This window comes from Pelodiscus sinensis, chromosome 1, assembly GCF_049634645.1.
Source record: "Pelodiscus sinensis isolate JC-2024 chromosome 1, ASM4963464v1, whole genome shotgun sequence".
Lineage (NCBI taxonomy): Eukaryota > Metazoa > Chordata > Testudines > Trionychidae > Pelodiscus > Pelodiscus sinensis.
Genome location: NC_134711.1, coordinates 97,934,432 through 97,948,761, shown reverse-complemented (window position 1 = coordinate 97,948,761; position 14,330 = coordinate 97,934,432). Strand labels below are relative to the sequence as shown.

Here is a 14,330-nt window from a genome sequence, read left to right as displayed (position 1 = left end):
TATAGCTTTATACTAGACTTGCTGAGTTGAATGCCAAAACTTTGATCTCCAGAGTGGTGAGTGTAGACATACCCTGCAGTACCACAGGACTCCTTGTTATTTTTGCAGATACAGACTAACATGGCTACTCCTGATTACTGTTTTCAGTAAAAAAAAATAAATAAATAAAAAGTAATGTAAACGGAAGAGAAGAGTTGTCAATACAGGCAGTCCCCGATTTACGCGGATCCGACTTATGTTGGATCCGCACTTACGAACGGGGCTTTTCTCGCCCTGGAGCTCGCGGGCGGCGGGACCGCCCAGAGCACAGCAGTCCTGCCACCGCGTCCTCCGGGGCAAGAAAAGCTGCTCTGGGTCTCCCTGGTGTGCTGGGGGGGAGGGAAAAACTGATTGAGCCCCTGGATTGATGAAAATCCGGTAATCCAGATAGTTGATCTCCAGGGCAAAAATGCTAACCTACTTCCTCTTCAGCAGCTGTCAATGACTGTTCCATAATATGACATTACCACTGATCATGAAAAAGATGGACTAAGGAAGTAATGATTGCTGGGAAGAGAACCTACTTTCCACTAAATAGAAAAGTGCTGCTAATTTTCAGTATTTGTAGAGAATAGATGCAGTAAAGAAATCCCTCAAATTGTCCTCAATTATTTCCCTATAAAACTGAGAGTAGCCCCGTTTAGAGCCTGATCCAAAGCCTCTTAAAATCAGCTGAAAGACTCCCATTGTCTTCAGTGGGCTTGGGTGACACCAAATAATCACTTATCTGCTGTTCATTCAAACTTGTGTTGGGGATGCATTTTCCCCTTGTAAATAATCACACTAGATTTAATATTTTTTTCTTTCAGAAGATAAAGTAATTTTGTATTCTACACAGATTTAATAAGTGAATGAATTATGCATATCAGTTTTAAGCAATGCTGTATTAGGGTATTTTGTCACTGTACTTTGAACCAATGTAATGAAAAATTAAATATTAATATTTTGTTAGAATTTTTTTCAAATGTTTGTAATATGTGATAGTTAATTTACTGTTTTTTAAATAGCAATAACTTCCTCACATTTGATTTGCTTTATGTTGTAAACAGCATAATTAGAATGGTGCAAACACTGTAAATTAAACATTACTTAGTAGAAAAAAGTCAATAGATAGTAGTGTGAGAATTGGTACTCCACAGAAATCTTGAGAATGCCAACATTTGACATTTAAAGTATTATATAATGGTGGCAACATAAATGGCTTCTGAATGGAGAAGCGCACTATTTGAAATGTCAGTTGCTCATTTCTATAACTATAATGGTAAAAACAGTAATTATGTTTTTCAGTTGTTTTTCCTTGGTATCCTCCCAGCTGCAAAAGGCTTGTGACAAATACATGTGATTATTTTCACCTGTCTTCCTGACATTTCACAAGAAGGTGGTCTTTTAATTTTAAGATGCTTGTGGTTCTAGTTCCTTTTCTTATTTTTCTATATCTCTAACTTTTCTTTCCTTTGTTGTTCCAGTTATTGGCATAGGTAGGATTAGAACTCAGAAAGTTTGGGCTGCCATCCTTTAGGCCATGTAGTGTCTCTGGAAATGCACCACCTGCCATTTCTGATGCCTCTAGCTTTTCTGAAATGCATGTGTGAATGTTGAAGTTGTTGTGGCATAGTTATTGTTTTTCCACATAATTTGTTATTGTGGAAGTGCTTAGGGGGCTCCATTATGATTGTTTAAAAACAAAAAAAGTCTGTGCCATGAAGAGCTTATAGTCTAAGTAGTTTCATATGCTTCATATGAATAATTTTAAGTTTCCCAAAACTTCTGAAGATGGGTGTAGTACTACATTTTTTTGCTTCATGTTAAGTAACTGCCAATTTTTTCATCTAACCATTTTTGAGTTTAGCTGTTTCAGAGTTATTTGGATATTGTGCACATCGCTGAGGTGACATAGGTTCCCACCAAATGGACTACTTGGACTACTTTTAGCACTCGCTGCTGAGAGCTGATACTGTGGCCTAGTAATTGGAAAGGAAAGTAAATTGCCTCCCTCATAACTTGAGGAGGAGAGGCTGGCAAAAGCATTAATTGTAGGATTATAAAATCAAGTCCAAGGACGACAGCTGGCTTGGCATGTGAACCATGGTACACCAAAGCTTCAAATCTTCTCTCTACCTCTGTCTTCCAACGTGTGTTTCTGTTTGAGGGACATAAATCTTAATTGCCAGTTGTTTTGGCAGAACCTTACTACGTTTAAATAGCTGCATACTTTCCACATAGATACTAGTGAATGCTGGTATGCAGAGGAAGTGTGTGTGTGTGTGTGTGTGTGTGTGTGTGTGTGTGTGTGTGTGTGTGTGGCTATATACTCTATACATATACACACACACTAAAAGGTTTATCTGGTTGTGTGTGTGTGTGTGTGTGTAGCTATATATCTCTCTCTATATACACACACACACTAAAAGGTTTATCTGGTCTTGCTTGTGTCCTTCAGGGCAGCAGACTGCGGCATGGAGGGATGTGGGAGTCAGGGCAGCAGCTTGGGGATGTGGGGAATCTCAGAGGCTGGGGATTTGAGGGGTGCAGGAGTGAGGTTTGGGGGTGAGACGGGGTTCAGGGTCTGGGGCTCAAATATATAAGTATATAATCAACAAATTCTAATCTGAAAAAGGCAGACATTCTATGTGGGTCATTTTATCATACTGGTGCTTTTTCAGTTCAGAGCTACGATTGTTTATGAGATGAGAACTGCTATAATGGTCAGAGCAATGGTCTATCTAGCCCTGTATCCTGTCTCTGACATGGTCTGTACCAGAGCTTCAGAAAGAGTGTACAGAACAGGGCACTTTCTGACAGTCAAAGGTTTAGAGTTGCCCCAAAGTTGGGGGTGCATCCCTGACTATCTTGGCTAAAAGTCATTGTTGGAGCTGTTCTCCATTAAAGTATCTAGTTCTGTTTTGAACCCCGTTATGCTTTTGGCCATTACTACTCCACGTGGCAATGTGTTCCATGCGTTAACTGCATTGTGTGGAAAAAGTACTTCCTCCTGTGTGAGTTGAAACTGCTGCCTGTTAATCTCAGAGGGTGACCCCTAGTTTTAGTATTCCAGGAAAGGGTAAATCATACACTCAGTTCATTTTCCACACTACAGGTTGGACCTTCTTATTCTGGCACCCTCAGGATCTGACCAGTCTCAAATGAGGGGATTTGTTGGGGGGGGGGGGGGGGGTCCCTGGCCTGTGCTGTATGGTGCCTTCCACCCTCAGATAGGGCTCCAACCCAGGCCCACTGCTGCCTGCCCAGCCACGGCTCCCTAAGCCTCGCTGTACTGCCTACCTGCCGTTCCACCCCTCTCCTGACAAGGGGCTCCTGGTTGAGTTACCGCCTGCCCCGCTGCACGCCTGCCCCACAGCCCAATCTCCCTATAGCTGGGCTCTGTGTTCCAGGAACATTTGTGGTCCTGCCAGATCGTGGATGTTGCCAGACCAGAATCCCAATTAAGGGAGGATACATCCAGTATTTTTTTTTTGTAGACTGCTATCGTCCTCCACCCCTTTAGTCATTTCTTTTCTAAGATGGTCAGTCCCAGTCTTTTTAACCTATCTGCATGTGGAAGCCATTCCATACCCTTGATCAGTCTTTGTTGCTCTTCTCTGACCCTTTTCCACTTCCACAATATCCTTTTTTGGATAGGGCAACCAGACCTGGGCACACAATTCAAGGTCTGGACACACAATGGATTAATATAGTCACATTATGATATTTTCCATCATATTCTTTCCCTTACCTAATGGTTTGTTACATTGTTTGCTTTTTTTTTAAACTAATGCTGCATAACAAATTGAAGTTTTCAGAAAAGTATTCACAATGATTCCAAGATTTCTTTGAGTGGTTACAGCTAATTTAGAAACCATCATTTTATCTGTGTAGTTGGAACTATTGTTTCGATTACTTTGAACTTACCCATACTGAATTTCATCATTTTGTTGTTCACTTGGTTTTTTGAGATCCCTTTTTAACTCTTTATAGTCAGCTTTGGACTTACCTATTTTGAGTAATTTTGTATCATCAGCAATTTTGGCCATCTTACTTTTTGCCCTCTCTTCCAAATAATTCATGACTATGTTGAACAACACTGTCCCAGTTCAGATCTTTGGGATATCCCACTATTTATCTCTTTCCATTGCAAAACCTGACCATTTATTCCTACTCTTCATTTTCTCTCTCTTAACCAGTTATTAATCCAAGAGAGGACATTCCCTCTTGTCTCATGACACTTTACTTTGCTTAAGAGCCTTTTGGTGTGGGATTTCATCAAAGGCTTTCTGAATGACCAAGTACATTGTCACATCTGGATCACCTTTGGCCAGATGCTTGAGGACACCATCAATCATTTCTAGTAGACATGATTTCCCTTTACAAAATGTGTTGTCTCCTTCCCAACAAATTGTGTTTACATAGGTGTTTGATAATTTTGTTCTTTAGTATAGTTTCAATCAATTTTCTTGGTATGGAAGTTAGGTTTACCAGCCTATAATAGCCAGGATCACCTCTGGAGCCTTTAAAAAAATCAATATTATATTAGCTACGTTCCAGTTACATGGTACCAGAAGTATTATGCAACTTCAAATTTGAGCTCCTTCAGGATTCTTAGGTAAAGAATATCTGATCCTGGTGACTTAATAATGTTAATTCACCAGTTTGTTCTAAAACCTCATCCATGGAGACATCAGTATTTGCAGCCAATACAAAATTATTTAAGATACTGTAGTTAAGCCCAAAGCTGACTCTGAAGAGTTACAAAGGGATCTCACAAAACAGGGTAATTGGGCAACAAAATAGCAGATGAAATTAACTGTGGGTAGGTCCAAAGTAACACATGTTGGAAAAGCAAATCCCAACTATATAAACAAAATGATGGGGTTTAAATGGTCTGCTGTCACTCAAGAAAGATATTGAAGTCCTTATGAAAAGTTTTCTGAAAGCATTTGCTCAATTGGCAATGGCAGTCAAAAAAGCAAACAGAATGTTAGGACCCATTAGGAAAAAGAATTTCGCAATGCCACTATATAAATCAATGGTATGTCAGCACCTTGAATAAGCCATGCAATTCTGGTTGCTCCATCTGAAAAAAGAGAATATTAAAATTGGGAAATGTACAAAGAACAACAACTATTAGGAAATGGAATAGCTTCTGTCTAACAGGAACGATGAAAAAGTCTGGGATTGTTTCTTAGAAAAGAGATAACTAAAGGGGGATATGATGGAGCTAATGTTTATTGACTTTGACTGCCATCTGCACATTTAGTAGATTTTTTTTTAAGAGAACTGCATCACTCTTGACCAGACACCCGCAATAATGCCTAATGGATCAGTGAGGCATGATTTCCCCTTATAAAAGCCATGTTGTCTCCTCCACCAACAAATTGTGTTCATCTAGATGTCTGATAGTTCTGCTTTTTCTGTAGTTTCAATAATTGGCCTGGAATTTAATGGTGTGGAGATAGTGAACAGAATAATGTTGTTTACCACTTCCCATAACAGAAAAACCAAGGATCACCAAATGAAACTAATGGGCAGCATGTTTAAAGTAAACATAAGGAAATACTACTTCACACAATGCATAGTCAACTTGTGGAACTTGTTGCCAGAGGATGTTGTGAAGTGCAGAAGTGCAACTTGGTTTAAAAAAGAATTAGATAAGTTTTACGAAGGATTTGTACATCAGTGGCTATTAGATAAAATGGCCATGAATGAAATCCCATGCTTGGTATCCTTAAATCTCAGACTTCCAGAAGCTGGGACTGATCAACAAGGGGAGGGGACACTTTGTAATAGCCATGTTCTATTCAGGGCCTCTAAAGCACCTGGCACTGGCGTCTGTCAGAAGAAAATATACTAACTAGCTGGACCATTGGTCTCACCCCATATGGTCATCCTTACATTCTTGTTCTTATGTGCCACTCACAAACTGTGTATGAAGAGTTGAATTTCCACAAAGTTTTAGTTCTGAGGTTTAGTTGGGATTGATCTGTAACTAGATATCTCTAAACAGCAAAGCACATGTTTAAGTTTAATTAACTTCAGTGAGATTTAAGCATTGCTAAATAGGGATGAACTCAAATATATTCTTAAAGTTAAGCACGTGCTTTGCAGAATTGGGGTTAGTCGGATAAAATTGCAAACTTATGAACAAGTGCATTAACTTGCCTGGTGCTTGATGTTAAACTGTGCATTCTTTAATGTAATATGCTGGACAAAGTAATGCTGCTTTTTGTAGAATGGGAGGTGGACATTTTATTTTGAGGATCCATTGTTCAATTATCTTGAGGGCTCATTAATATGAGGATGAATGGGAAGACAGTGTTAGTGCAGTAGACCATTGGGATAAAAATGAGTAAACCATGTGCTCTTTTACACTACAGTGTAAAATGTTTGTGGCTAGTATTTTAATGGCAGTTGGTAGGCTTATTTGTCTTCATCTGGTGTTCCTTTTTTAGAGCACTGTAAGGTATCAGTTTCTGCAGAAACTGCTTCTTCCAGCAATCAATAAAACAGCTGATAAAGATTAAGGGGCTCATTTTCATTTACACCAAAGCCTCTTTACATTACTATGAATGTCAAATGGTCTTAAAATTGGTGTACCAGAAATTTACACCCAGTTTAAGTCCCTTTTGCATTACCAGACCTGTGTAAAGAGGCATTTGTGTAAATGAGAATAGAAATAAAGAGATTGTGACACAAGTCATAAGAAATGTTGCCCCAAGGAAATTATATTACAATATTATAAACAGTAGTAGACCTAATGTGTATTTCATCATGTTGTGCCAATTACACCATGAACAACTTGGCCTTTAATAGATAAAGTGATTAATTTGAGAGATAACAGCTAAACTTGGGGTCAACAATGTTTGTATTTCAAATTTCTTGCTGTGCTTTTGGTACAAATACACCTCTTGTAAAAAAAGAAACATTTAAATATATTTGTAGGTATAAGAGCTTCTCCCATTCTGCCACTGTCCAAATGTGAGACAAGGACCATTAACACTATGGGTAGGAGTGGTATCCATAGCTTCTGTCAGGAGAGGGATCACTTGACGATTGCCTGTTTCTGTTCACTGCCTCTGGGGGATCTGACATTGGCCACTGTCAGAAGACAGAATACTGGGCTAGATGGATCTTTGGTCTGACCCAATATGGCTGTTCTTGTGTTCTAAACTGAGGGGATATGGTCACACTTCAGGGGTGCAATGCCAACAAAAGTAACTGAACTTTGATTGTATCAGAGATGGCCATGTTGGCATCCATCACAAGACAGACGCAAGCAAGCAGAGCTCCTGCAAGCTGAGAAAGATGGGCCCTTCATGGGGGAAGTTGGAAATGAAGGCGTTTGTCTCTCGGAACTGGATATATAGGCGAGGAGCTGCATAGGCCAAGATCTTTCTTCTAGGCTTACAAGGGAAGTCAGCACTTTGCCCAGGGGCCTGCAATCCTGTCAACTCCCCTCATCCTGACTGTGGGGAGGGCCTGGCTTCCCACTCCCAGAAGAGGTGGCAGGTCCGGTCAGGCATGGCTGGTAAGAAGAATTGGTGAGAGAAAACATCTAAAAAGTCTAAAACTTAATTTAGCAAGATACAGTCCTTGTTTCAAGAGGTAGGAAGATCTCATGCTATGCCTGCCTGCCTCTAGTATTCCATTCCCTTGGTGATTTGAATGTAAATAGCGCTTTCATGGGTTTTGGTTACATCTTCCTTAATTCCCCTGGAGTCAAGTAGCTGCTTTGCCACCTGTGTGGGAAAGACTTTGTTTCTCCCTTTGGTGACAAGACTGTACGGCACAATATTAATGAGTATCTGTAATTCCTTTTGTAGTATTGTTAAATACAATTCACCATGATATAACATACCACACTCGTTATACAATATTCCTGTATTATGAAAGTATACAATCAGTTGATTCAGTTGCTTATCACTTGAGGCTCATATCCCCTGTCTGTGTAGCCCACATAAAAGTTTCTCTTTCCTGGGGGTGGTGTAGAATCCAAACTGCCTCTTCCCATGCTTGTGTTAGCTTGATAACTTTGTTGACCTAATAAGTAAATAGGCCTTTCTTGTTTCTGCCTGATGACTTGGCTAATCAGAGGAGCAAACTTATTCCTTTGTGTAGGGCAGACCTGATTGCCAATTTATGCCTGGTTGAAATACACTTTTTGTCATCATTCCAGTATATATCCAGAATTCTTAACACACTGTGTACATATGTGGCTCAAGAATCCTTATCAGTGAGTTATTAGTTTTTCAATGCTATATTAGATACTAATTATAATATCAGTAAAGTGAGGAATAATGAACTGGTCAGGCCAGCAGAAACTCATTATGTGATACTCAAGCCTTATTCGGATGCTCATAGGGCCACAGGGACACACACAAATAGTGTAGGAAACTGAAAATCCAGTGGCATTTTGTTTTCTAGCGTCAAGGACTGTCTGCAAGCTCAGTTCTGTTGTTCTTTATTTCATATGTTCCTAATTTTCAACAATAAAATTGAGAGGAACACCAAATTGGAGGGCATCACTTATTTTAGTCCCAAAGTAGCCTGTCAAAATTGAGAGGGATATGGTAACAAAAAAAAGTGTGTGCGCTGTTTTTGTTAAGGGAAATATTTTATGGAGAGAATTATTTGTTCAGATATGAAAGCCCCATCCCAAACAGGTATTTCCAAGGTGCACACAGACAGATGTATAAAATCCTGCTCAGCATAAGCATGTCCTGTTACTGAAACACACAAGCAGAGAGTCAGGCTTTGTGTTTAAGATGCCACGTTGCTGTGCTAATTCCTCAGCCTCCGTTTAAAGACTTTGTTGGAAAAATAATAATAATACTGGGACTTGCAAAATAAAGATTTAATAGTGTCAGTGGCTGAAATCCCACTCTGGCATGTCATCATTGCTTGGGAGTGAAATTTTTTGTGGTAGTTAGTATGCATCTGGGAATCCAATCTTGTATGCCGTATGAATATATTTTTTCTGACTATTGCTGTGTTAAGATCTGCCTCTTAAGTGAACCAGGGAGGGGGACTTGTGTGTGTTTTATTATAAATCATAATTAATGGGAATGAAAAATGAAGTAATAAATTAAGGAACAGCACGCTGCAATTCTTTTCTCTTCAGTGCGAATGAACGTTTTGGAACAAAGAATCTGTGCGCCAAAGGCTGGTTAATCAAAATCTGATCTCTTGAATACATTGAAACATTCCCTTCTCTGCTACTCCTATATGTTAAATATAAAGGAAAGTAGCTTAGGGAGGGGTAGTGAAGTCTGTGCACTGTGCTGGCTCTAATTGGGGAAGAGATCCTGGGCAGAGGAGAGAGCTACAAAGTGATTTTTACCAAGGGTTTGCTTAGCTGAGCTTCTAGCACATGGGGATGTTACTGGGCAGGGAATGGGATGCGATACTTATGGGGACTGAATAGAAAGGGGATGGCAGGGGAGCATGATGAAAGCAGTGAGGAAGCTGCATAGTTTAAATGCTGTCATGTTTGGCAGGGGAAAAGGGAAAGCTATTTCCTTTTTAATTTACCTGCTAGGTGGCTCCTAGAACCACCCTTTGATGCCTGTCTCTTCACTTCTCCTTCACCCAGGTATCCCACAGAAAAGTAAGGACAAAATTTTCCACTAAATGTTGATGTACAGTGAGTCCGTGAATAAGTTTGCCAAGTTTCTAACTGCACAAAACCAAAACCCCCTCCCACCCTCATCCGACCTCTTTCTTGATGTCCTGCCCCCGACTCATGCCATCCTCTCTCCCTCCATCCTGCTCTCCCTCACTTTCACTCACTCTCATAGGGCTTTGGCATGGGGTTGGGATTCAGTGGGGGTAGGGCTCCTGCTGAGCACGGGTGTGCTCTGGAGTGGGCTGGAGATGGGGGGGTTCAGGGTGCAGGAGAGGGTTCTAGGCTGGGATAGGGGATTGGGATGCAGGGGGGTGAGGACTCCAGCTGGGGGTGCAAGCTCTGGGGTGGGGCAGGGATGAGGAGTTTGGGATGAGGAGTTTGGAGTGCAGGAGGAGGTACAAGCTGTGCCTGGGAGGGTTTGGCTTGTAGGAGGGGGCTCAGAGCTGGGCAAGAGGTAGTGGGGGGGGTGTTTGGGGTGGGTTTCAGAAGGGAGTTCGGGTGCGGGAGGAGAATCCATGCTGGAGCAGGGGATTGGAGTGCCGGGTCATGGTAGCTTTTACTACATCTCCTGAAACAGCCACCAGGTCCCTGTGATTCATATGTGCATGGTGGGCAGCCAGGGAGGTGCCACAATGCGCCCTCTTGCCCACAGCCATTGTCCCCAGCTACTATAGGTGGTTGTTCCCAGCTAGTGGGAGTGGCGGCACATGAGCCTAGGGGCCACAGGTACCTGGTGCCCACTTCTGGGAGTTACGTGGAGCCAGGGCAGGTAGGGAGCCTGCTTTATCCCCAGGCTCCCAACCTGAGCTGCCAAGGTCCTTCTTCAACTGGTCTTTCTGGTTGAAAACCAGCCTCCTGGCAAACCTATCTGTGAAGCTTCATGGGGTAGCTGAGTTAGCCTGTGATACAGGTATGTTTCTTTGCCATTCAGTGCCACAGAGTTTTAAAAAAATAGATAGAAAGGTTTTAATTTTTTAAATGTAATTAAAAACATTAAGATGTTTTTTAAATCTTTACCCTGCCAGGTTTGCAATGCAACAATTGAAGCACTTGGCTAGTGCAAGAGAACCAGAGAGTGCAACTGAACAGACACTGACTTTAAAACAAAGCTGAAGCAGACCAATCTGAATTCAAAATACCAAACTTAAAATGCAAACTACATATAGCAGGAAAAAAGGCATATTCTAAAAATGATTCATATCTATGGCATAATCTCACGAGGGAATTTTATTTTTAAAGATAACATTAGTATTTTTAAAAGACATGATAGCACAAACATTTAACAATTAAAATATTTAGCTACATGAGTAAAAGAGTCTGGAAGTTAGTCAGGTATTTAAATATGTAAATTCAAATTATAGCCTGTAGGAACATCTAATATTTTAATTGTGAAGACAAATCAAATCACTTAACATGTTTTGTTTACTAGACACATACATCTCAACCTCATTACAAAACCCACAGTGCCTTTATGTGTTCAGAGGAAATCCAGTGTGCCACTTTATTAGATAATTACCTTTTAATTTAAACATAAATACCAAGTGGAGGAGGGAATCTATTTTCTCTAAAGATTAAAATTGTATGTACAGTGACATCGCTGTAGAGACTTTCACTGTTCATACTACTTGAAATATTAATTATGATTACGCATTAAGTACTAGATCTACTGTCATTCATTTAAAAACAACAACGCTGTATTCTGCAACTGTCCCCAAGACTGCAGTATAGTATTGTGGTAAGATGTGCTGTTTTGAGATTTCTGAAAGAACCTGTAGTCCTTTATAGAAAACTGTGTACATGGCTACATTAATACTTTATCAGACTCCTATTAATGTTATTGGACTCCCTGATAAACTCCTCTTCCAGTTAAGGCACATTTTAATCTAATTTTTGCATATACAGGATGAGGCCCCCATTCTACAATTAACTTGGTAGGGGATGGGCCTTTCTTGATAAAGCTGAAGTCCTTGGGATCTGTATGGGTGCAGGGCTCTGCCTGCATATATCTGTGTGCAGAATCAAGTTAAGAACCTTCCCTGGAAGCTCTTGTAGTACTAAAACAACCGCAGTTAAATATAGTAAGAAACTCATTGATCAGACCCTTTGAAAACTTGCCTGTGCACAATTGGACAAACCTACTGATATTGATTTGGATTGTTAGACTGGCAGAGTCCATGAGATGAGGTTAAGCAGTTGTGGGTCTCATCTGAGATACAGTATACAGCGCGCAAAAAAAAGTGATTCAAATTGAACCAGTGTGCATGTCACACATGCTGCTGCTTGTCTGTAGTGGTAAGAAACTGAAGTCATAGGCCAGAAACCTCAAATCCAGGTGCTTAATGTTAGGAGGCCATACTAAATCAATCATCAGACTTCTAACTGGAAATCACCTAATTTTCAGATATGCTTGGCACAGTGAGTAATTTGGCCCCCTGGGGACAATGGGAGACAAAGGTGCTTAAAATCAGGCTACTTTTGATTAGTGGCCTTGTCAGGGCTGTTTCCCACTCTGGCATTCCAAGTGCAGAAGATGGGGGCTCACAAGAGACCTTAAATACCTTGCCTCTATAGGATCTGCTTACAAAAACTCCCCAGAGACACAGATTTGCTGACTTTGGGAGTAGCTGCCACCACCAAGTAGAACAAAAAAAAAAACCCTTTCTTGTTGAACCCTGGAAGAAAGCAATTGGACTTCCTTCCCCAGGGGTACCCCTAAGTTCCTCTGCCACAAGAAAAACGAAACAAAAGAAAACAAACTGTATCTCTGATAGCCAACCTCCCAGGGTAGGGAGGCACACCCAAGATCTCCTGTTACCTTACTGGACACAAGAATCAAATTATGGCCTTAAAAATATTATTTAATTAACAAAACAAAAGGATATACAGTAGACTTAAAATAATCCAGAACCTTTGGAACCTAGGTGGTGCCGGATTATTGGATATGCTGGACTATAAGGAGGTACTATAAACTGGTTATACTGTATATAAAGTGTTTTTAACCCTTTTTATTGTAGCACAAGCACTGTCCAGCATCACACAGTGCCAGTGGCGGACTGACTCGGTCCTGTCCAGTTTCGCTTGGTTCAGCTGCTGCCACTGCTGCCTTGTGACTTGTTTTTTGCCAAAGCTCACTCACTAGGCTCTTGCCATTTTGATGCTGGACTATTGGGAGTGCCGTGCAATTGGATGCCGGACTATTGGAGTTTTACTGTACTTGATAAAGCATACTTGGTTGCTAGGTGTTAGAGCAACTAAGAAAAGAACAGAGAAAAAACACAGAGAACCATAGTTCTGTGGGTTGTAACTTAAATGGTGAGTGGGGGAGGGAAGGCTTAGATTCACACAGAGAAATTTAACCAAACAACCAAAATAAAGTACCCTGATCGTGACTAGACACACTTTTTTCCTTCTACTTGCAATCCATAATGATCCATACTTCAAGGCCCAGTTCACTCCCATGTCCAATATTTCCTTATAGGCATGGTAATTCTGATTATGGCACCTGCTCCCTTCAGCCCTTAATGTATAATTTTTCACAAAGAGAACAAGCAAGGATCTATATCCAATTCAAATTCCAGCACTGTATCCCCACTGGTTCTTCTGACCCCCTGCCAACACCTTTGCTAGCTACCAGACGTGCTAACCAGCACTCCTTCTATCCGTCACAGGCCTAAATATGGTTTTAAGAACATAACTTTAGGCACACGGGTATGAAATATGTTACTTGATGCTTTTCTTTAGTGGTGAGGGGAAAGGATGAATTGTGTTTTGGTAGATCCAAGCCCAGAATATTCCAAGTGCACTCTGCTCTTAGATCTTTACTAGGGCAGGTGAAATGGATGTTTAAGAAACAGAATCATTTCTAGGATTCCCTGGTATTTCTAGAAATCCCTCTCCTCAATTATGTAGTCCATGTTCTTATTTGTTTGTTTTTTAATTCAGCCTTTGCTAACCTCTATTAATTTCCATTTTACTTTGTAGTAATACGTAGGAATCCATTTGGAATGGACATCTGTTGTCGGAAGGGGTCAAGAAGCCCGCTACAGGAATTGTATAATCCCACCCAGGTGAGTGTCCCAACATCACAGCCCAGCCAATAAACACAGCCTGAATTTACTTGCAAAGCTTTTGGTTTTCCTCCCCCCTATCATAATCACGTTCCTCTTTGGGTGGGGGTGAGGTGGACTCTGGGATCTGCACAGCTAAACCACAAGCTTCTACAGCTTGAGCTAAAGGATGATGTCTCCTACCTGGAAGCTGTAGCGGCGTTTTGTCCTCTGCAGATCAGATTACTGAGAGTTACAATGGCACGGCTGTAATACTTTTTTGTCTTATGTTTACAATGGGGATGGACTTCCAGCTAGCCCAGAGGGCTTTCCAATCAAAGGTGGGTTGCAGGTATACTATCCAAGCAAGCTGAATATTTTACAGAGAGGCGGACCATGATACCCTTATGTTTACTGCTATGCTATGCACTGATTAATGCCACTGAAATCATAGAGACTACTTATCAGGGAAGAGACTACTCAATGTGACTAATGAAAGCCTGAGTCGTTTTCACTGTGATTCAAAAAAGCATCTTAACATCAGGTCTCTAATTTCTGCTGCTGCTACCTTATTCCTCATGTGTGTGCTGAATTAACTTGTTCAAGCACAGCACTTCCTGGTGGCA

The 14,330-nt window shown here is 40.9% G+C and overlaps 1 protein-coding gene across 3 annotated transcripts in view; it reads left to right on the top strand.

Annotated features, from left to right (window-relative positions):
• The window catches only part of CHST11 (carbohydrate sulfotransferase 11), a 272,243-nt gene that overhangs the window by 131,436 nt on the left and 126,477 nt on the right, over window positions 1–14,330 (top strand). For all 3 annotated transcript variants that reach the window (XM_075938701.1, XM_006137994.4, XM_006137995.4), the window contains exon 2: window positions 13,640–13,725. In XM_075938701.1, coding sequence (XP_075794816.1) covers window positions 13,663–13,725 — 63 coding nt within the window. In that variant the 5' untranslated portion in view covers window positions 13,640–13,662. The remainder of the gene's footprint in view (window positions 1–13,639; window positions 13,726–14,330) is intronic.